A 21,466-nucleotide genomic window follows, 5' to 3' on the forward strand; every position below is an offset into this window, starting at 1 on the left:
ATTGGACACAGTATTCTAAATGGGGCCTAACTAGAGCTTTATAAAGCCTCAGGAGCACATCGCTGCTTTTATATTCCAACCCTCTTGAGATAAACGACAACATTACATTTGCTTTCTTAATCACGAACTTTACCTGCAAGTTAACATTGACAGAATCCTGGACCAACATTCCCAGATCCCTTTGTACTTCTGCTTTACGAATTTTCTCACCATTTAGAAAGTAGTCCATGCCTGTATTCTTTTTTCCAAAGTGCAAAACCTCGTATTTGCTCACGTTGAATTTCATCAGCCATTTCCTGGACCACTCTCCTAAACTGTCTAAATCTTTCTGTAGCCTCCCCACCTCCAGCTCAGCGAGCAAACTCACATCCAGAAACTCAACCTGAGCTACAAATCTTCTCAAAACTCGCTTCTGACCTTGTCTACCCTCGCCCAATGCCAGCATTACCACATCCTGCTATTCATTCAGTTCTCCCTTGTCTTGTTCCTTCATCCAAAGTGCATCACTTCACATTTATCAGGATTAAATTCCATCTGCCACTGATCTCCATGCCCACCTATCTGCCCATATCCAGGAGTTTCCTTGCAAGATCAAGAATTTATCAATCTCTGCCTTGAACACATTTAACATCCCAGCCTCCACTGCGCTCTGTGGCAACGAATTCTACAGGCCCACCACTCTCTGGCTGAAGAAAAGTCTCCTCATTTCCGTTCTAAATTTACTCCCTCTAATTCTAAGGCTGTGCCCACAGGTCCTAGTCTCCCCACCTAATGGAAACAACTTCCCAGCGTCCACGCTTCTAAGTCATACATTATCTTGTAACTTTCTATTAGATCTCCCGTCAACCTTCTAAACTCTAACGAATACAATCTCAGGATCCTTAGCCATTCATCGTACATTAAACCTACCAGTCCAAAATTGGACACAGTATTCTAAATGGGGCCTAACTAGAGCTTTATACAAGTCTCTAAAGCACGCTGCGGCTTTTATATGCCGACTCTCTTGACATAATTGACAACATTACATTCGCTTTCTTAATCACGGACTCAACCTACAAGTTAACCTTTAGAGAATCCTGGACTGACACTCCCAGATCCCTTTGCACTTCGACTTTACGAATTTTCTCACAGTTTAGAAAATAGTCCAAGCATGTATTCTTTTTTTCCAAAGTGCAAAACCTCACATTTGCTCACGCTGAATTTCATCAGCCATTTCTTGTGCCACTCTCTTAAACTGTCTAAATCTTTCTGCAGCTTCCCCACCTCCTCAGTACTACTGCCTGTCCACCTATCTTCGTATCATCGGCAAACTTCACCAGAATGCCCCCAGTCCCTTCATCCAGATCATTAATATATAAGGTGAACAGCTGTGGCCCCAACACTGAACCCTGCCGGACAGCACTCGCCACCGGTTGCCATTCCGAAAAAGAGCCTTTTACCCCAACTCTGCCTTCTGTCAGACAGCCGATCCTCAGCCTTTGGTAGCATTCAATGTCTCCAACCGTTTCTTCATATCATGAAGAGTGAATCGAATTGGCTGAAGACTGGTATCTGTGATGCTGGGGACCACTGGAGGAGTCCGAGATGGATCACCCACTCAGCACTTCTCAGCCTCAAGTCCCTCAGCCTTTCCTTGTAAGACCTTCCCTCCATATCAGGCAACATCTTAGTAAATCTCCTCTGCACCCTTTCCAAAGCTTCCACATCCTTCTTATAATGCAGTGACCAGAACTGTACACAATACTCCAAGTGCGGCCGCACCAGAGTTTTGTACAACTTCACAATAACCTCTTGGTTCCGGAACTCGATCCCTCTATTAATCAAAGCTAACACACTGTATGCCTTCTTAACAGTCCTGTCAACCTGGATGGCAACTTTCAAGGATCTGTGTACATGGACACCGAGATCTCTCTGCTCATCTACATTGCTAAGAATCTTACCATTAGCCCTGTACTTTGCCTTCCGGTTACTCCTACCAAAGTGCATCACCTCACACTTGTCTGCATTAAACTCCACTTGCCACCTCTCAGCCCAGCTCTGCAGCTTATTTATGTCTCTCTGCAACCTACAGCATCCTTCGTCACTATCCACAACTCCACCGACCTTAGTGTTGTCTGCAAATTTACTAACCCATCCTTCTACGCCCTCATCCAGGTCATTTATAAAAATGACAAACAGCAGTGGACCCAACACCGACCCTTGCGGTACACCACTAGTAACTGGTCTCCAGGATGAACATTTCCCATCAACTACCGCCCTCTGTCTTCTTTCAGCAAGCCAATTTCCGACCCAAACTGCTATATCTCCCACAATTCCATTCCTCTGCATTTTGTACAAGAGCCTATTGTGGGGAACCTTATCGAACGCCTTGCTGATCAGGCTGGGAGGGTTAGTAGTTGTTAATGGGGACTGTTAGTGACTCACAACAGGGGGTGTATAATGGCAGTCTGTGTGGTAACAATGTGTGGGGTGGGGGGCCCAGACATGCCACAGTTTAGCCCGTAAAATTATTGAACTCAATATTGAGTCCAGAGGGCTGCAGGGTCCCCAAGAGGAAAATGAGATGTTGTTCCTCCAGCCTGCGTTAAGCTCCGCTGGAATGCTGCAGCTGGCCAGGGAACAGAGTGGTCTGTTAAAATTGCAGGCAACCAGTAGTTCAGGAGCTGGATGAACACAGCAGGCCAAGCAGCATCTTAGGAGCACGAAAGCTGACGTTTCAAGCCTAGACCCTTCTTCAGAAAGGGGGATGGGGAGAGGGTCCTAAAATAAATAGGGAGAGAAAGGGAGGCGGATCGAAGATGGATAGAGGAGAAGATAGGTGGTGAGGAGAATATAGGTAGGGAGGAGGATAGGTTCGTCCGGGGAGGACGGGCGTCAAGGGGGTGGGATGAGATCAGTAGGTAGAAAACTGCACCTCCCAGTCATGACCCATTTCAACTCCCCCTCCCGTTCCTTAGATGACGTGTCCACCCTGGACCTCCTGCAGTGCCACTATGATGCCACCCGAAGGTTGGAGGAACAGCAACTCATATTCCACTTGGGAACCCTGCAGCCCAATGGTATCAATGTGGACTTCACCAGCTTCAAAATCTCCCCCTCCCCCTTCCGTATCCCAAAACCAGCCCAGCTCGTCCCTGCCTCCCTAACCTGTTCTTTCTCTCACCTATCCCCTCCTCCCACCTCAGGCCACACCCCCATTTCCTATCTACTAACTTTATCCCTCCCCCTTGACCTGCCCGTCCACCCTGGACTGAACTATCTCCTCCCTAGCTCCCCACCTATACTCGCCTTTACTGGCTCCATCCCCACCCCTTTAACTTGTCTGTCTCCTCTCCACTTATTTTCTCCTCTATCCATCTTCGATCCGCCTCCCCTTCTTTCCCTATTTATTTCACAACCCTCTTCCCGTCCCCCTTTTCTGATGAAGGGTCTCGACCCAACATGTCAGCTTTCCTGCTCCTAAGATGCCGCTTGGCCTGCTGTGTTCATCCAGCTCCACACCTTGTTATCTTGGAAGCAGTACAGATTGAGTTTGTTTCGTGACTGTACAAACTCGATGACCAAAGGCTCAGTGATTCTATGGCAAGCTGTGTAGATAGAGCAGTACTGGCAGGCAGACAGGAAACAAAGACTAGGGACTCATATGTCAGAAGTAAGGGGGTAGCTAAGGAAAGGGCAGGTCCATTCAAAGAGAAAGAAGAGAACTTATGCTTGGAGTCAGAGAAAGTGGCTGAGTCCTTCATGTGTACTTTGCATCGGTCCTTGGAAGTCCTGTAAAATAGCACAGCTTCAACAGAAAGCGCTCATGTTTGAAAATCTGTTTGAATCCTTTGAGGAGGGATCACACAAGTTAGACAAAGGAATAAGGATCAACTGGGATTTCTGGACATCTTTTGACAAGTTGTCAAAGAACATAGAAAAGTACAGCACAGTACAGGCCCTTCGGTGTCGATGGAGAGTCTGCTAAATAAGACCCCATTATGTTAGGGTAAGATACTGGCATGGACAGAGGATTGGCTGATTGACAGAAGGCAGAGATCGACAGTGGCAGGGGGATGGGAACCAAATATTGGACAGAAAAGAGGTAGAAACAAAAGCCTGTAGGGAACTAGATAATGGAGTCGGTGTGACTAAAGGGAATAGTAGTCGGGGAGCAGATGATGAACACAAAGGGACAGGTGGTCTGAGGTGCATTTGTTTTAATGCGAGAAGTGTAGTAGAAAAGGCAGATGAGCTTAGGGCTTGGATCGGTACCTGGAGGTATGATGTTATTGCTATTACTGAGACTTGGTTGAGGGAAGGGCATGATTGGCAACTAGTTGTCCCAGGATATTGATGCTTCAGGCGGGATAGAGAGGGAGGTAAAAGGGGTGGAGAACCAGCAATACTGGTCAAAGACGATATCGCAGCCGCACTGAAGGAGGGCCCCATGGAGGACTCCAGCAGTGAGGCAATATGGATAGAACTCAGAAATAGGAAGGATGCAGTAACAATGCTGGGGCTGTACTACAGGCCTCCCAACAGCGAGCGTGAGATAGAGGTACAAATATGTTAACAGATAATGGAAAGGTATCGGAGAAACAGGGTGGTGGTGATGGGAGATTTTAATTTTCCCAATATTGACTGGGATTCACTCAGTGTTACGGGTCAAGATGGAGCAGAATTTGTAAGGTGTGTCCAGGAGGGTTTTCTAGAGCAGTATGTATGTAGTCCAACTCAGGAAGGGGCCACACTGGACCTGGTGCTGGGGAATGAACCCGGCCAGGTGGTTGATATTACAATAGGGGACTACTTTGGAAATAGCAAACACAATTCCGTAAGTTTTACAATACTCATGGAGAAGGATAGGAGTGGCCCTAAAGGAAGAGTACTAAACTGGGGGAAGGTCGACTATACCAAGATTCGGCAGGATCTGAGGAATGTAGATTGAGAGAAACTGTTTGAAGGTAAATCCACATTTGAGATGTGGGAGGCTTTTAAGGAGATGTTGATTTGCGTGCAGGAGAGACGTGTTCCTGTGAAAATGAGGAATGGAAAAGGTGAGATTAGGGAGCCATGGATGACAGGTGAAATTGTGAGACTAGCCAAGAGGAAAAAGGAAGCATACATGAGGTCTAGGCGACTGAAGACAGACGAAGATTTGCAAGAATATCGGGAATGTCGAACGAATCTGAAAAAAGGGATTAAGAGGGCTAAGAGAGGACGTGAGATATTGCTGGCAAACATGCTTAAGGAAAACCCCAAAGCTTTTATTCATATATAAAGAGCAAGAGGGTAACTAGAGAAAGGATTGGCCCACTGAAGGACAAAGAAGGAAAGTTATGTGCTGAGTCAGAGAAAATGGGTGACATTCTTAACGAGTACTTTGCATCGGTATTCACCAAGGAGAGGGACATGACAGATGTTGAGGTTCGGGATAGATGTTTGCTTAGTCTCGGTCAAGTTGACATAAGGAAGGAGGAAGTGTTAGGTATCCTAAAAGACATTAAGATGGACAAGTCCCCAGGTCCGGATGGGATCTATCCCAGGTTACTGAGGGAAGCAAGAGAGGAAATAGCCAGGCCCTAACAGATATCTTTGCCGTGTCCTTAGACACGGGTGAGGTCCCAGAGGACTGGAGACTTGCTAATGTTGCCCCCTTGTTTAAAAAGGGCTGAAAGGATAATCCAGGTAATTATCGACCGGTGAGCCTGACGTCAGTGATAGGGAAGCTACTGGAGAAGATACTGAGGGATAGGATCTATTCCCATTTGGAAGAAAATGGGCTTATCAGTGATAGGCAGCATGGTTTTGTACAGGGAAGGTCATGTCTTACCAACTTAATAGAATTCTTTGAGGACGTGACAAAGTTGATTGATGAGGGAAAGGCTGTAGATGTCATATACATGAACTTCAGTAAGGTGTTTGATAAGGTTCCCCGTGGCAGGCTGATGGAGAAAGTGAAGTCACGTGGGGTCCAGGGTGTGCTAGCTAGATGGATAAAAAACTGGCTGGGCAACAGGAGACAGGGTAGTAGCGGAAGGGAGTTTCTCAAATTGGAGACCTGTGACCAGTGGTGTTCCACAGGGATCTGTGCTGGGACCACTGTTGTTTGTGATATATGTAAATGATCTGGAGGAAGGTATAGATTGTCTGATTAGCAAGTTTGCTGATGGCACTAAGATTGGTGGAGTAGCTGATAGTGAAGGGGACTGTCAGAGATTACAGCAGAATATAGATAGACTGGAGAGTTGGGCAGATAAATGGCAGATGGAGTTCAATCCGGGCAAATGCGAGGTGATGCATTTTGGAAGATCAAATTCAAAGGCGAACTATACAGTGAATGGAAAAGTCCTAAGGAAAATTGATGAACAGAGAGATCTGGGTGTTCAGGTCCATTGTTCCCTGAAGGTGGCAACGCAGGTCAACAGGGTGTTCAAGAAGGCATATGGCCTGCTTTCCTTCATTGGGCAGGGTATTGAGTACAAGAGTTGGCAGGTCATGTTGCAGTTGTATAGGACTTTGGTTCGGCCACATTTGGAGTACTGTGTACAGTTCTGGTCGCCAAATTACCAAAAGGATGTGGATGCTTTGGAGCGGGTGCAGAGGCGGTTCACCAGGATGTTGCCTGGTATGGAGGGTGCTAGCTATGAAGAGAGGTTGAATAGATTAGGATTGTTTTCATTAGAAAGACGGAGATTGAGGGGGGACCTGATTGAGGTCTATAAAATCATGAGGGGTATAGACAGGGTGGATGGCAAAAAGCTTTTTCCCAGAGTGGGGGACTCAATTACGAGGGGTCATGAGTTCAAATAGAGATAAGGGGCCGGTGTTAGCACCACAACAATTCACGCTACGCATTAATGAACTGGATGAAGGAACTGAGGGCATTTTTGCAGATGACGCAAAGATGGGTGGAAGGACAGGCAGTGTTGAGGAAGCAGGGAGGCTACAGCAGGACTTGAACAGGCTAGGAAAGTGGGCAAAGAAGTGGCAGATGGAATCCAATGTGGGAAAGTGTGAGGTTATGCCTTTAGTAGGAAGAATAGAGGCGTAGATTGTTTTCTAAATTGGGAAAGGCTTTGAAAATCTAAAACATAAAGGGACTTGAGAGTCCTTATTGAGGTTAACTTGCAGCTTCAGTTGGCAGTTAGGAAGGCAAATGCCTGGGAATGCCAGATCAAAATCCTGGAATTCCCTCCCTGAGGGCAATCTACGGTAGTTCAAGGCAACTCACCACCATCTCGGGCAGGCGATGAATTCTGGCCAACTGAGTGAATAAAAAAAGTTAGATTTCATTTTGAGAAGGCTCGAATACAGGAGCAGTGATGTACTTCTGAGGCAGAATTAAGGCTCTGGTCAGACCACATTTAGAATATTGAGAGTAATTTTGGGCCTCACATCTCATGATGAACGTGCTGGCATTGGATGGGATGTGGATGAGGTTTACATGAATGATCCCAGGGATGAAGAGCTTGTCATATGAGCAGCGGTTGAGTACTCTAGGTCTCTACTTGAAATATAAAAGGATGAGGAAGGACAGAATATTGGAGGTTTGGGTAGAGTGGTAATGGACAACATAGAACATAGAACAATACAGTGCAGAGCAGGCCCTTCGGCCCTCAATGTTGCGCCGATCTGTGAATGAATCTAAGCCCCTCCCCCTACACTATCCCATTATCATCCATATGCTTATCCAAGGACTGTTTAAATGCCCCTAATGTGGCTGAGTTTGAAGATATTTCCACTAGCAGGAGCGAGTAGGACCCGAAGGCCTTGGAGTGAAGGGACAACTCTTTTGAACTGAGATGGGGAGGAATGCCTTCAGCCGGCGGAGGGGTGAATCTGTGGAAATCATTGCCACAGAGGGCTGTGGGGGCTGAGTCACCGAGTATATTTCAGACAGAGATAGGTAGTTCTTGATTGGATAGGGGATTGAGGATTATGGACTGTAATTGGGAGAATGGGGTTGAGAAACGTATCAGCTATGATCAAATGACAGAGCACACCAGATGGGTTGAATAGCTGAACTCTGCTCCTGTGTCTGATAGTCTTAAGTATAGTTCTTCGGGCCAGAGGGAACAAAGGATGTGGAGAGGGACCAGGTCCAGGGGACTAAGTTGGCTGATCAACCATGGCGATAGTAAATGGCAGAACTGTCTTGAAGGGCTGAATGGCATTCTTCCTGCTACCATGTTTCCATTAATAAAGCATCCAGGGGCATAGAATACTAGAGGCAGGAGGTTATGTTGGATTTGTGTAAGATACTAATATGCCATTATGGACACTGCAGTTCAGCAAGGACGTGAAGAAGTTAGAGATGGGGAGCAGATAATGATGGGAATGGTTTGGGATGAGAATCGTCAATCATGAGGAGAGATTGAAGAAACTACAACTGTTTTCTTTGGTGAATAGAGGATGGGACAAGGTCAAACTGAAATTCTGAAAATATGGCGGTGTCTTGAACAGAATAGATAGGGAGAAACTGCCCTCTTGGTAAAGAATTGAGGAGGAGAGCAATGAGATTTGAAATAAGTAAAAGAAGCAAAAGCGATTTGAGAAGAAAGTTTGCTTGCAGCTGAGACACGGGGGAATTACGCTGAGTAAAATGCTATTTGGAGACTCAGTGCAGGCACATTGAGCCCAAATGCCAGCCTTCTGTGTGTAGTAATTGTGTGATTGTGTGAAACAGTCTCTGTGGCTGACTGAACAGCTGACTGGATCTCACAGCGCAGTGATTTTGTGATAAAAATGTGATATTTGAAGATGTGGGGCTTGTTTGAATTGCGAACAATATCATGATTGTAGTATGATTGAGGCCACTGGCCGGCATGAGGGGAGTTGCCTGGCTATCAAATCTCTTTATCGTCAGGCCGAATGGGATGCTGGGAGCTTGCTCCCAGTTTGTCTTTAAGCAGTCAGCAGCAAGCACATGATGCTTCAGACGGGAAGAAACAATGAACCTCTGTGGCGTGCGATGTAGGCAGTTTACCAGCAACAGAGATCACTGAGCTACTGCAGATGGTAACTGAGGCCGGCTCCCATAGTTTCAGTGACTTAGCTGTGCTGCTACTTCCTGCTACTGGACCTGCTCTATCTGGCATTGTGGTGTTTACTATTAATATCCAAAGTGGTGATTAATACAGACAGAACACCGCTTTATTTCCTCAATAGTTAAGTGTGCGTATGACTGATTGAATTCACTTAATACTTGGTCTCCTGACAAGATTTTGTTTTGGCATGATTCTATATATTTACTTTGCTCGTTTTACTTCTCTCTCTCTCTCTCTCTCTCTCTCTCTCTCTCCTCTCTCTCTCTCTCTCTCAGACTCTCTCTCTATCTCTCTCTCTCTCTCTATCTCTCTCTCTGTCCCCCCGGTCTGCCTCTCTGTGTCTCTCTCTCTCTCTGTCCTTCTTTTCACTAATCGCTATCATGTTTTCTTCACAGACAAACAGTAGCAGAATGAGTGGTGAGACAGGAGCCGGGAAGCCCCTCAAGGTGGGCTCACGTGTGGAAGTGATTGGCAAGGGACATCGTGGCACTGTCGCTTATGTGGGTGCCACAATGTTTGCCTCTGGCAAGTGGGTTGGAGTAATTCTGGATGACGCCAAGGGTAAAAATGATGGCACAGTGCAGGGCAAGCGATATTTCACTTGTGAAGAAAGTCATGGCATCTTTGTTCGCCAGTCCCAGGTACTGAATTTCATCTTACCGTGCTTTTGAGGGGGCTGATTGCAGGGATGCTCGGGCATATGTATATCTGCATTTTGAGTAGGTGGATATACTTGTAGTGGCTGCCTGTGTGCATGAATTTAGCAAGAGTTACTGGCACTGTGGTGTGTTTTATGTAATGGTGGGGTTACATAGGTGTTTGTTTTTACTGTACTGAAGCAATGTGGGTTTCACTGGCTGTGCTACATTCATTACTCCCCTCTATTACCCTGGAGATGGTGGTTGGGAGGTGCTTTCTGAAATCACTACAGTCCGTGTGCTATAGGTACACCCACAGTGCCTTTAGGGAAGGAATTCCAGGATTTTAACCCAGTGGTACTGAAGGAATGGCGATATATTTCCAAGCCAGGATGATGAACGGCTCAGAGGAGAACTTGCTGGGAGTGGTGTTCCTATACATCTGCAGCCTCTGCCCTTTTAGATATAAGTAGTCATGGGTTTGTCTATTGTTATGATCCAAGCTGATGTTATGACCTGATGAGTCAGACCTCAGACTAAACTCTGGCTGGATTGTTCATTTTTTGTTTTGTTTTTAACAGGGTGGTCTCACATTGAAGCATAAGTATACAATATTAATATTTAGTGCTAATAATAAAACAGAAATACATTCAGTAAATGAGGCTAAAAAGGGAATAAACCAGGCAACTTACTTTTAATACAATCTTCAAGATTTCATAATACACACTGAAATTTAATTCCATAAGCACCCCTTTGCTGATTGCCAAAAACATCCTGGCACTTTCCCCAAAAGCATGCCTTGTGTTAGAGCAAATCCCTGTCTTTTATACCTTGATGGCCTTAATTTGACTTCACCTACCAGTCAGGAAAATCTGCTAATTTCTTCTTGGAGTTATCATACAACTGAGCTTAAATATTCTCAGCTTCAAATAGCCACCTCCGTTTATTCCAAACTTTTAAATTGAATTCAAATGTCACCACTTATTAAGGTGGGATTTGAACCCATGTATGCGGAACACTCACCTGAGTTCAGGATTAACTTGGTGACATCTGCCCCACTGCCCAACCTTCAGCACTGTCCCCCAAGCAAAATTGAATTGATTGCTGACTCTTCCTGAGCTTTCCCTGAAGCTTAAAAAAAGCCCAAAAGTTCCCAACCAAATACTTGGGGCACAGTTGTTTCCATTGTTAGATGGAAACCCCTCCTAAGGTGGATAAAACCTGTTAGTTCTTGTAACTAGCCCCCTCCAACTGTTTTTAAAAAGTTATAGTGACAGAAATATTTGCCCTTGTTAATTATTAACCCCCTCAGAAGCATGGAAACTGCAACTATCGTTAATTCAAAATCAAAACATAACACAATTGACATAAAAATTATATGTCTCTCACTGTACATCACAGGAGAGAAATGTTCAGAAAGATGATTTGGGGGTGTGTTGGGTTTTGACAAGTAGTATTTGGGAATTTGGAGTTCTTTGGGACTGAAGTTTAGGAATTTGACAAATTGTCCACCTTCATTCATTCATTTGGGTTGTGGAAACTTACTGGCAAGACTAGCATATGTGTCCATCCTCGATTGCTCATGAACTGAATGGCTTTCTTGACATTTCCCTCCCTCAAGAATGTTTTCAAAAATATAACACCATAAGACATAGGAACTGAAGTAAACTATTCAGCCCATTGAGGCTCCTCCACCATTTGGTGAGACCATGACTGATTTAATGATCTTCATCTTCATTTTGCTACTGTTTCCACCTAATCTTTGATTGCCTTACTGATCAAAAATCTGTCTATCTCAGTTTTGATTATACTTGTACCTGGCCTCAGCAGCTCCCCACTGTAAAGAATTCCACAGACTCTTAAGCCTCAGAAGAAAATTCTTCTCATCTTTGTCTTAAACTTGTGATCTCATTCTGAGATGATGACCTCGTTCTGAGATGATGCCCTCTGACACTGTTTCAATTGTGGGAATATCGGTCTCCCCATATTTATCCTATCAAGTGTGTTAGGAATCTTGTACTGCAATAACGTTACCTCTCATTCTTCGATATTCCAATGAGTCCTAATCTGTTCAACATCTCATAAGGCAAGTCCCTCAATACCTGATAACAGCTGGTATATTTTCCCATAGGTTAGGGCAGCTTGGAGTATTGCATTTGGAGAGTTTTGTTTGTGGGCTTGGGGTTTATAAAGTTTCAGTTGGGTGAGTGTTTTAGGGATGTTGGGAGCTTATGCAGGTTTATTTCAAGGCAGGACTTCTACAGTTAATAGAACATAGAACAGTACAGCACAGAACAGGCCCTTCAGCCCACAATGGTAAAGCCCTGGGTAGTGTTGTTGTACAGAGAGACCTAGGGGTTCAGGTACATAGTTCTTTGAAAGTTGCCTCACATGTAGACATGGGGTTGAGAAGGCATTAAGCACACTTGCCTTCAATGCTTGGACAATTCAGCAGACGAGTTGGGACGTCGTGCTGAGGTTGAACAGAACATTGGTGAGGGTATTTTTGGAATACTAAGTACAGCTCTGGTCCCCCTGCTATCGGAAGCATGCTATTAAATTGGAGAGCGTTCCGAAAAGACCCTGATTGACTGTTCAGTACCTTGCCATGGGTGCGCAGCATGTTTTCAATTTTAAAAGTGGTTGAAGCTTGGAAATATTTGGTGTCAGCTGTGAGCTGATATCTGTGCTTCTGTTTCAGATTCAGGTTGTTGAGGATAGCGCTGACACTACATCCCCTGAAACGCCACAGGAGCCATCCTCTTCAAGAATTCCTAAACGAGGTAGGAGATCCTGTCTCAGGGCTACACGCCAGAAATCTTGGCTTTGTTAATTATTAATGTCAAATGGAGAAGTCAGTAAGTGTGGAGTTATTTGTGTCATCTACAACTATGGTTGTGGTGCCAAATGACACGAGGCTGTCTAATATTGTACCTTCAAGGAAGGCTGTAAGGAGAAGCCTGGGATCTATAGACTTTGAGTCTGACTTTGGTGGGTAAGTTGTTGGAAATTATTCTAAAAGAAACCATTTGTATGCATAAAAACCGAAAGAATTGCGGATGCTGTAAATCAGGAACAAAAACAAAGTTGTTGGAAAAGCTCAGCAGGTCTGGCAGCATCTGTGGAGGAGAAAAGAGAGTTAACATTTTGGGTTCAGTGACCCTTCCTCAGCACTGATGGTGGCTGGGAAAATGTCAGTTTATATGCAGAGAATAGGGAGGTGGATGGGGTGGGGAGTAAACGCTAGGATAGAGCCCAGAGAGAGAGGGAGACAGTTAGACAGACAGGGGAGTTGATAATGATCAGTCTGGGAGGGTGAATAGTTGTTAATGGGGACTGTTAGTGACTAACAACAGGGGGTATGTGGTAACAAGGCCTGGTGTGTGTAGTGGGGGGCTCGGACATGGGAGAGTTCAGGACCTAAAATTATTGAACTCAATATTGAGTCTGGAGGGCTGCAGGGTTCCCAAGCAGAAAATGAGGTGTTGCCCAACGCAAGCTGGAGGAACTTCACTGGAACACTGCAGCAAACCAGAGACACAGATATTGGCCAGGGAGCAGGGTGATGCATTGAAGTGGCAGGCAAAGGTAGTTCAGGGTCTTTTTTACGAGCAAAGCGTAGATGTTCTGCAAAGCGGTCGCCAGGTCTATGCTTCGTTTCCCCGATGTACAGGAGACCGCATTATGAGCAGCGAATGCAGTGACTAGATTCTGCGAAGTGCAGGTGAAGTGTTGCTTCACCTGGAAGGTATGTTTGGGCCCTTGGATACTGGGGAGGGGGGAGGTAAATGGGCAGGTGTTGCACCTTGATAACAAGGTGTGGAGTTGGATGAACACAGCAGGCCAAGCAGCATCTTAGAAGCAGGAAAGCAGCACGGTGGCACAGTGGTTAGCGCTGCAGCCTAACAGCACCAGGGACCCAGATTCGATTCAAGCCTTGGACAACAGTCTGTGCGGAGTTTGCACATTCTTCCTGTATCTGCGTGTTTTTCCTCCGGGTGCTCCAGTTTCCTCCCACAGTGCAAAGATGTGCAGGCAAGATGGACTGGCCATGCTAAATTGCCCATAGTGTTCAGGGTTGTGTGGGTTATAGGGGATGGGTCTGGGTGGGATGGTGCAAGGGTCAGTGTGTTAGGCCGAAGGGCCTGCTTCCACACTGTAGGGATTCTACGAAAGCTGGCGTTTCAGGCCTAGGCCCTCCTTCATTTTTTTCTGATGAAGCGTCTAGTCCCAAAGTGCCAGCCTTCTTGCTCCTAAGATGCTGTTTAGCCTGCTGTGTTTAGCCTGCTGTGTTCATCCAGCCCCACACTTTGTTATCTCGGATTCTCCAGCATCTTCTGTTCCTATTATCTCTGGTGTTGCACCTTTGCTGGTTACAGGGGAAGGTGCCGTAGGGCTGTGGGGTGGTGTTGGGGGTGAAGGCATTGTGAACCAGGGTGCCCCAGAGGAACGGTCCCTGCGGAAGGTGGACAAAGGAGGGGAGGGGAATGTGGTGGCATCTTCCTGGACGTGGTGGAAATGGTGCCTGATGATCTTCTGGACATGGATGCTGGTGAGACGGTTGGTGATGATAAAGGAGACCCTATCGCTGTTGCGGGATGGAAGAGAAGGGGTGAGGGCAGAAGTCTGGGAGATGGGATGGGCCTGGTTGAGGGCCCTGTTGACAACTGAGCTGGGCAATCCTCAGTTGAGGAAGAATGTGGACATTTCGGAGGCTCCCTTGTCAAAGTTGGCCTCATCTGAACATATGCCACAGAGATGGAGGAAATGAGAGAATGGGATAGAATCTTTACAGGAAGTGGGAGAGGATGTATAGTCCACATAGCTGTGGGAGTCAGTGGATTTGTAATGGATATTAGTGGCCCTCTAATATCTAATGGATACCATCACCACTCACCACCACCCTCCTCTGCTTGGCCGAGCTTATCCTCATCCTCATCCTCAATAACTTCTCTTTCAACTCCTCTCATTTTCTTCAGCTAAGAGGGGTTGCCATGGGTACCCACATGGGCCTGAGTTATGCCTGTCTCTTTGTGGGATGCGTGGAATATTCCTTCTTCCAGTCCTATTCCGGCCCCAGCCCACAACTCTTTCTCCGATAAAGCGATGATACCATCGGTGCTGCTTCCCTCTCTCATCCAGAATTGGAAAACTTCATCAATTTCACCTCCAATTTCTACCTGCCCTCACTTTCACCTGGTCTATCTCTGACTCCTCCCCTCTTTTCATCGACATTTCTGTTTCCATTTCTGGGGATAGGCTGGCCACTAATATCCAGTATAAAGCCCGACTCAAGCACAAGAATTCCTGAAAGCAAGGTACTCCACGAAGCAGGCTATTAATAAACACATTGAACTCAACCCCATATACATTCCACTCCAGAGGAAACCCGGAAGTGAGGCAATCCATCACAACGGACCCCAGAGTTTAAAAACCAGGCGGGAAAACTGACACTTAATCGGCAGCTACACCTGAGAACGTTACCCAGCACGGTAACGAAACGTCTGCACGACAACAAACCAGCTCAGCGAGCCAACCAACCCCAACACCTAGTTTTCAATTTCCCATCCCGAGGGAAAAGACAATATACATTCATCCCAAATATGCTGCTCATGATTTTATACATCACAATAAGGTCACTCTTCATTCTTCGATGTTCTAAGGAATAAAGTCCTTTCCTGGCCAACCTCCCCCCATATCTCATGCCGACTAGTCTTGGCAACATCCTCATAAATCTTCTTTGCACACTTTCCAGTCTAACTATGTCTTTCCTATAACAGGGTGAGCAAAACTGTACACAGTAACCCCAAGCGCAGCCTCACCAGCTCCTTTATTCATTCACATGATGAAGGCATCGCTGGGTCAGCCAGCATTATTGCACATCCCCAATTGCCCAGAGTCACATTTAGGCCAGATTAGGTAAGGATGGCAGTTTTCTCCTTGAAAGGATGTTGATGAATCAGATGGGATGTTTTCTGACAGTTGGCAATGGATTCATGGTTGTCACTAGATTGCTAATTCCAGATATTTCAGTCCCCCGTGACCCACAACTAACCTGAGCTCAGTCCCCCCGTGACCCACAACCTGCCCGCGCTCAGTTCCCCCATGACCCACAGCTTGCCTGCACTCAGGCCCCTGGTATTGCAAAGATGATTATATTTATTATTGCTTTGAGGGCTCAGGTTTTGAAGGAATGTAGAAAAAGGAATTTATTTCAAGATTTGCAGACATACCTGGAATGGTTTCTTTCAATGAAATCTTTGCAGGTTCACTGTAGACATTGAAGATTGTTTCAAAGTAAGAGTTCTAGTAAATCACATGATAATAGCTAGTCTCCTGTAGTCCTCCCTGGGGCTTTCTGAACAGAGATTGGCTTGAAGAGGTTGAGTTTGTTTATCTGTTTCATTTGGGGGAAGCCGAGCTGGAGGACAGCCTGCTTAGAGCAAGCTGCTCCCCTAATCTCTCCCATGCTCGGTCCCCCGACCTCAAACCAGTCTGCTCAATCCTTGAGACCTCTGACCAGGACCTCTATACCCCCTAGTGAATTCTCTAGCACACTACAGCCTCAAAATAACACCTGAGTGCTATATTTCCAATAGGAGGCAACTCTAGTGCAATTACCACTAGACTATTAATCTCACTATGGCAGATAGTGGAATTTGGATTACATTTTTAAAAATAACTGTAATTAAGAATCTAATGATAACCAATAATCCATTGTTGATTGTTGGAAAATCCCACCTGGCTCAATAATGTCCTTTAGAGAAGGAAACTGCCATCCTTACCTGGTCTGGCCTACATGTGACTCTAACCCACAACAATGTGGTTGACTCAAAACTGCCCTCTGGGCGATTATGGAGTCATAGCGATGTACAGCATAGAAACAGACCCTTCAGTCCATAAGGGTTTGGAGTAGATCTGTAGCTCGGGTTGTAGGTGTTGAGGTTGGCTGGCTTGCCGAGCTGGTTTGTCGTTCTGCAGACGTTTTGTTACTGAAACCAGCTCGGCAAGCCAACCCACCTCAACCCTTCAGTCTAACCCAGCCAGATATCCCAATCTGACACAGCCCCATTTGCCAGCAATCTGGATCATATCACGAAAGCCTTCCTATTCATATACCCATCCACAAGTCTTTTAACTGTTATAATCGCATTAGCCTCCACCACTTGCTCTGGCAACTCATTCCATACACACACCACCTCTTGCCCCTCAGGTCCCTTTCAAATCTTTCACCTCTCTCCTTAAATCTATGCCCTCTAAGTTTTAGACTATCTGTGCCCCTTGTGATTTTATAAACCTCTCTAAGGTCACCCGTCAGCCTCCGAAATTCCAGGGAAAATAGCACCAGCCTATTCAGTCTCTCCCTGTAGCTCAAACTCTCTAGCCCTGGCGATATCCTTGTATTTTTTTGCTGAACCTTTTCAAGTTGAGCAACATCTTTCCATGAGCAGGAATAGACGCTACAATTTTCCAAATGAAAGCTGTCCAGTTTTGATACGCTAGATTTTGTTCAAAACGTATTCCACTTGAAGAATTTTTTTTGGCACTTTGCTGTCACACTTCAATAAGTAATTTAAAAAAAAGTGCTGGATAAACTCAACAGATCTGGCAGTATGTATGGATAGAAAAACAGTTAACATTTCAAATCTAGTATGACTCTTCCTCAGAACTTCTTTTAAAAGTTAAATCAGACTCGAAACGTTACCTCTATCTCTCCCCCGACAGATACTGCCAGACCTGTCGAGTTTCTCCAGCAATCTGTACTTGTTTCAGATTCACAGTATCTTGATTTTAGGGATGGACAATAAATGCTAGTGCTGCCAGCAACACACACTTCCCAAGAATTAACTAAAAGTCACGAAGTGTGCTATTTTCTGGACATATAGACACAGAGAGCTCCCTAAAGAGAGAGCTCAGAAGAGCCAGGAGGAGACATGAGAAGTTGTTGGTGGATAGGATCAGGGTAAACCCTAAGGCTTTCTATAGGTATTTAAGGAATAAAAGAATAACGAAAGTAAGATTAGGCCCAATCAAGGATAGCAGTGGTAAGTTGTGTGTGGAGTCAGGTGAGATAGGGGAAGCGCTAAATGAATATTTTTCAACAGTATTCACTCTAGAAAACGACAATGTTGTCGAGGAGAATACTGAGATACAGGCTACTAGACTAGGTGGGATTGAGGTTCATAAGGAAGAGGTATTAGAAATCCTTCAGAAGGTGAAGACAGACAAGTCCGCTGGGCCGGACGGGATTTATCCTCGATCTTCTGGGAAGCCAGGGAGGAAATTCCCGAGCCTTTGGCATTGATCTTTAACTCGTCATTGTCTACAGGAATAGTGCCAGACGACTGGAGAATAGCAAATGTGGTTCCCCTGTTCAAGAAGGGGAGTAGAGACAACCCTGGTAATTATAGACCAGTGAGCCTTACTTCAGTTGTTGGTAAAGTGTTGGAAAAGGTTATAAGGGGATAAGTTTTATAATCATCTAGAAAAGAATAAATTGATTAGGGATAGCCAGCACGGTTTTGTGAAGGGAAGGTCGTGCCTCACAAACCTTATTGAGTTCTTTGAGACGGTGACCAAACAGGTAGATGAGAGTAAACCGGTTGATGTGATGTATATGGATTTCAGCAAGGGGTTCGATAACGTTCCCCACAATAGGCTATTGTACAAAATGCGGAGGAATGGAACTGTGGGAGACATAGCAGTTTGGATCGGAAATTGGCTTGCTGAAAGAAGACAGAGGGTGGTAGTTGATGGGAAATGTTCATCCTGGAGACCACTTACTAGTGGTATCTGGATGTGAGTTTGCTCGCTGAGCTGGAAGGTTAGTTTTCAGACGTTTCGTCACCATTCTAGGTAACATCATCAGTGAGCCTCCGACGAAGCGCTGGTGTTATGTCCCACTTTCTATTTATGTGGTTAGGGTTCCTTGGGTTGGTGATGTCATTTCCTGTTCTTTTTCTCCGGGGATGGTAGATGGGCTCCAAATCAGTGTGTTTGTTGATGGAGTTCCGGTTGAAATGCCATGCTTCTAGGAATTTGTTCTGTTTGGCTTGTCCTAAGATGGATGTGTTGTTCCAATCAAAGTGGTGTCACATACAGATGAGGAAACTGCAGAGCTGGGCTGAGAGGTGGCAAATGGAGTTTTAATGCAGACAAGTGTGAGGTGATGCACTTTGGTAGGAGTAACCGGAAGGCAAAGTACAGGGCTAATTGTAAGATTCTTGGTAGTGTAGATGAGCAGAGAGATCTCGGTGTCCATGTACACTGATCCTTGAAAGTTGCCACCCAGGTTGACAGGGCTGTTAAGAAGGCATACAGTGTTTTAGCTTTGATTAATAGAGGGATCGAGTTCCGGAACCAAGAGGTTATGGTGAAGCTGTACAAAACTCTGGTGTGGCCACACTTGGAGTATTGTGTACCGTTCTGGTCACCGCATTATAAGAAGGATGTGGAAGCTTTGGAAAGGATGCAAAGGAGATTTACTAGGATGTTGCCTGGAATGGAGGGACGGTCTTACGGAGGAAAGGCTGAGGGACTTGAGGCTGTTTTCATTCGAGAGAAGAAGGTTGAGAGGTGACTTAATTGAAACATATAAAATAATTAGAGGGTTAGATAGGGTGGATAGGGAGAGCCTTTTTCCTAGGATGGTGACGGCGAGCACGAGGGGGCATAGCTTTAAATTGAGGGGTGAAAGATATAGGACAGATGTCAGAGGTATTTTCTTTCCTCAGAGTAATAAGGGAATGGAACGCTTTGCCTGCAACGGTAGTAGATTTGCCAACTTTAGGTACATTTAAGTCGTCATTGGATAAGCATATGGACGTACATGGAATAGCGTAGGTTAGATGGGCTTGTGATCGGTATGACAGGTCGGCACAACATTGAGGGCCGAAGGGCCTATACTGTGCTGTAATGTTCTGTGTTCTAAGACCCCGATGTACTCTGAGATCACCTTCTTGGCTGCCCACTACGTTTTAAATTTTGCTGTCATCTGAAAATTTACTAACCATCCGTCTGGGATAGCAATAGCTATCCATGCTTTGTTCACATCCTCATTATTTACATAGATGATGAAAAGCAGTGGACCCAGCACTGATCCTTGTTGCACACCGCTGCTCACAGGCCTCTGGCCTGAAAAACACCCCTCCACCACCACCCTTGGTCTGCTACCTTTGAGCCAGTTCTGTATTCACGTGGCTAGTTCTCCCTGTATTCCATGTGATCTAACCGTGCTGGCTCATCTACCGTGAGGAACCTTATCAAACATCTTACTGAGGTCCATATAGATCACGTCCACTGCTCTGTCCTCATCATTCCCCTTCGTTATTTCTTCAAAAACTCAGTTAAGTTGGTAAGACACGACTTCCTACTCACAAAGCCATGTTGATTATCCCTAAGAAGTCCATGTTTTTCCAGATACATGTAAATCCTGGCCCTTATGATTCCCTCCACCAACTTACCTACCATCGATCCAGGAGCACACAAGCTGATGTTTCGGGCCTAGACCCTTCCTCTGATGAAGGGTCTAGGCCCGAAACATCAGCTTTTGTGCTCCTGAGATGCTGCTTGGCCTGCTGTGTTCACCCAGCTTCACACTTTATTATCTTGGATTCTCCAGCATCTCCAGTTCCCATTATCTCTACCTACTATCAATGTCAGGCTCACCATCTATAGTTCCCTGGCTTTTCTTCACTACTTTTCTTAAATAGTGGGACCACATTAGCCAACCTCCAGTCTTCTGGCATCTCACCTGTGGCTATCGATAATACAGCTATCTCAGCAAGGGGCCCAGCAATCATTTCCCTAGCTTCTCACAGGGTTCTCGGGTATGACTGATCACGCTCCAGGGATTTATCCACCTTTACATGCTTTAAGCCATTCTGCACAACCGCCTCAGATAGATTTTTCAAAATATCACTATTCATTTCCCACATTCATTAGAACATAGAACATTACAGCACAGTACAGGCCCTTCAGCCCTCGATGTTGTGCCAACCTGCCATACCGATCTCAAGCCCATCTAACCTACACTATTCCATGTACGTCCATATGCTTGTCCAATGACGACTTAAATGTACCTAAAGTTGGCGAATCTACTACCGTTGCAGGCAAAGCGTTCCATTCCCTTACTACTCTGAGTAAAGAAACTACCTCTGACATCTGTCCTATATCTTTCACCCCTCAATTTAAAGCTATGCCCCCTCGTGCTCGCCGTCACCATCCTAAGAAAAAGGGTCTCCCTATCCACCCTATCTAACCCTCTGATTATTTTATATGTTTCAATTAAGTCACCTCTCAACCTTCTTCTCTCTAATGAAAACAGCCTCAATTCCCTCAGCCTTTCCTCGTAAGACCTTTACTCCATACCAGGCAACATAGAACAGAGAACTGTACAGCACAGAACAGGCCCTTCAGCCCACAATGTTGTGCCGACCATTGATCCTCACGTATGCACCCTCAAATTTCTGTGACCATATGCATGTCCAGCAGTCTCTTAAATGACCCCAATGACCTTGCATCCACAACTGCTGCTGGCAACGCATTCCATGCTCTCACAACTCTCTGTGTAAAGAACCCGCCTCTGACATCCCCTCTAGACTTTCCACCGACCAGCTTAAAACTATGACCCCTCGTGCTAGCCATTTCTGCCCTGGGAAATAGTCTCTGGCTATCAACTCTATCTATGCCTCTCATTATCTTGTATACCACAATTAGGTCCCCTCTCCTCCTCCTTTTCTCCAATGAAAAGAGACCGAGCTCAGTCAACCTCTCTTCATAAGATAAGCCCTCCAG

At 45.6% G+C, this 21,466-nt stretch overlaps 1 protein-coding gene across 8 annotated transcripts in view; it reads left to right on the forward strand.

Moving 5' to 3' along the window:
- The window catches only part of LOC125456566 (dynactin subunit 1-like), a 216,923-nt gene that overhangs the window by 44,090 nt on the left and 151,367 nt on the right, over positions 1–21,466 (forward strand). For 6 of the 8 annotated variants that reach the window (XM_059650884.1, XM_059650863.1, XM_059650866.1 and 3 more), the window contains exons 2-3: positions 9,428–9,673; positions 12,372–12,453. In XM_059650884.1, the coding sequence (XP_059506867.1) occupies positions 9,443–9,673; positions 12,372–12,453 (313 nt within the window). In that variant the 5' untranslated portion in view covers positions 9,428–9,442. Of the gene's footprint in view, positions 1–8,891; positions 9,004–9,055; positions 9,160–9,427; positions 9,674–12,371; positions 12,454–21,466 lie in introns of those variants that run through there. The other 2 variants (XM_059650875.1, XM_059650889.1) reach the window with 2 other exon arrangements.

Source organism: Stegostoma tigrinum, chromosome 1 (assembly GCF_030684315.1).
Source record: "Stegostoma tigrinum isolate sSteTig4 chromosome 1, sSteTig4.hap1, whole genome shotgun sequence".
Taxonomy (NCBI): domain Eukaryota; kingdom Metazoa; phylum Chordata; class Chondrichthyes; order Orectolobiformes; family Stegostomatidae; genus Stegostoma; species Stegostoma tigrinum.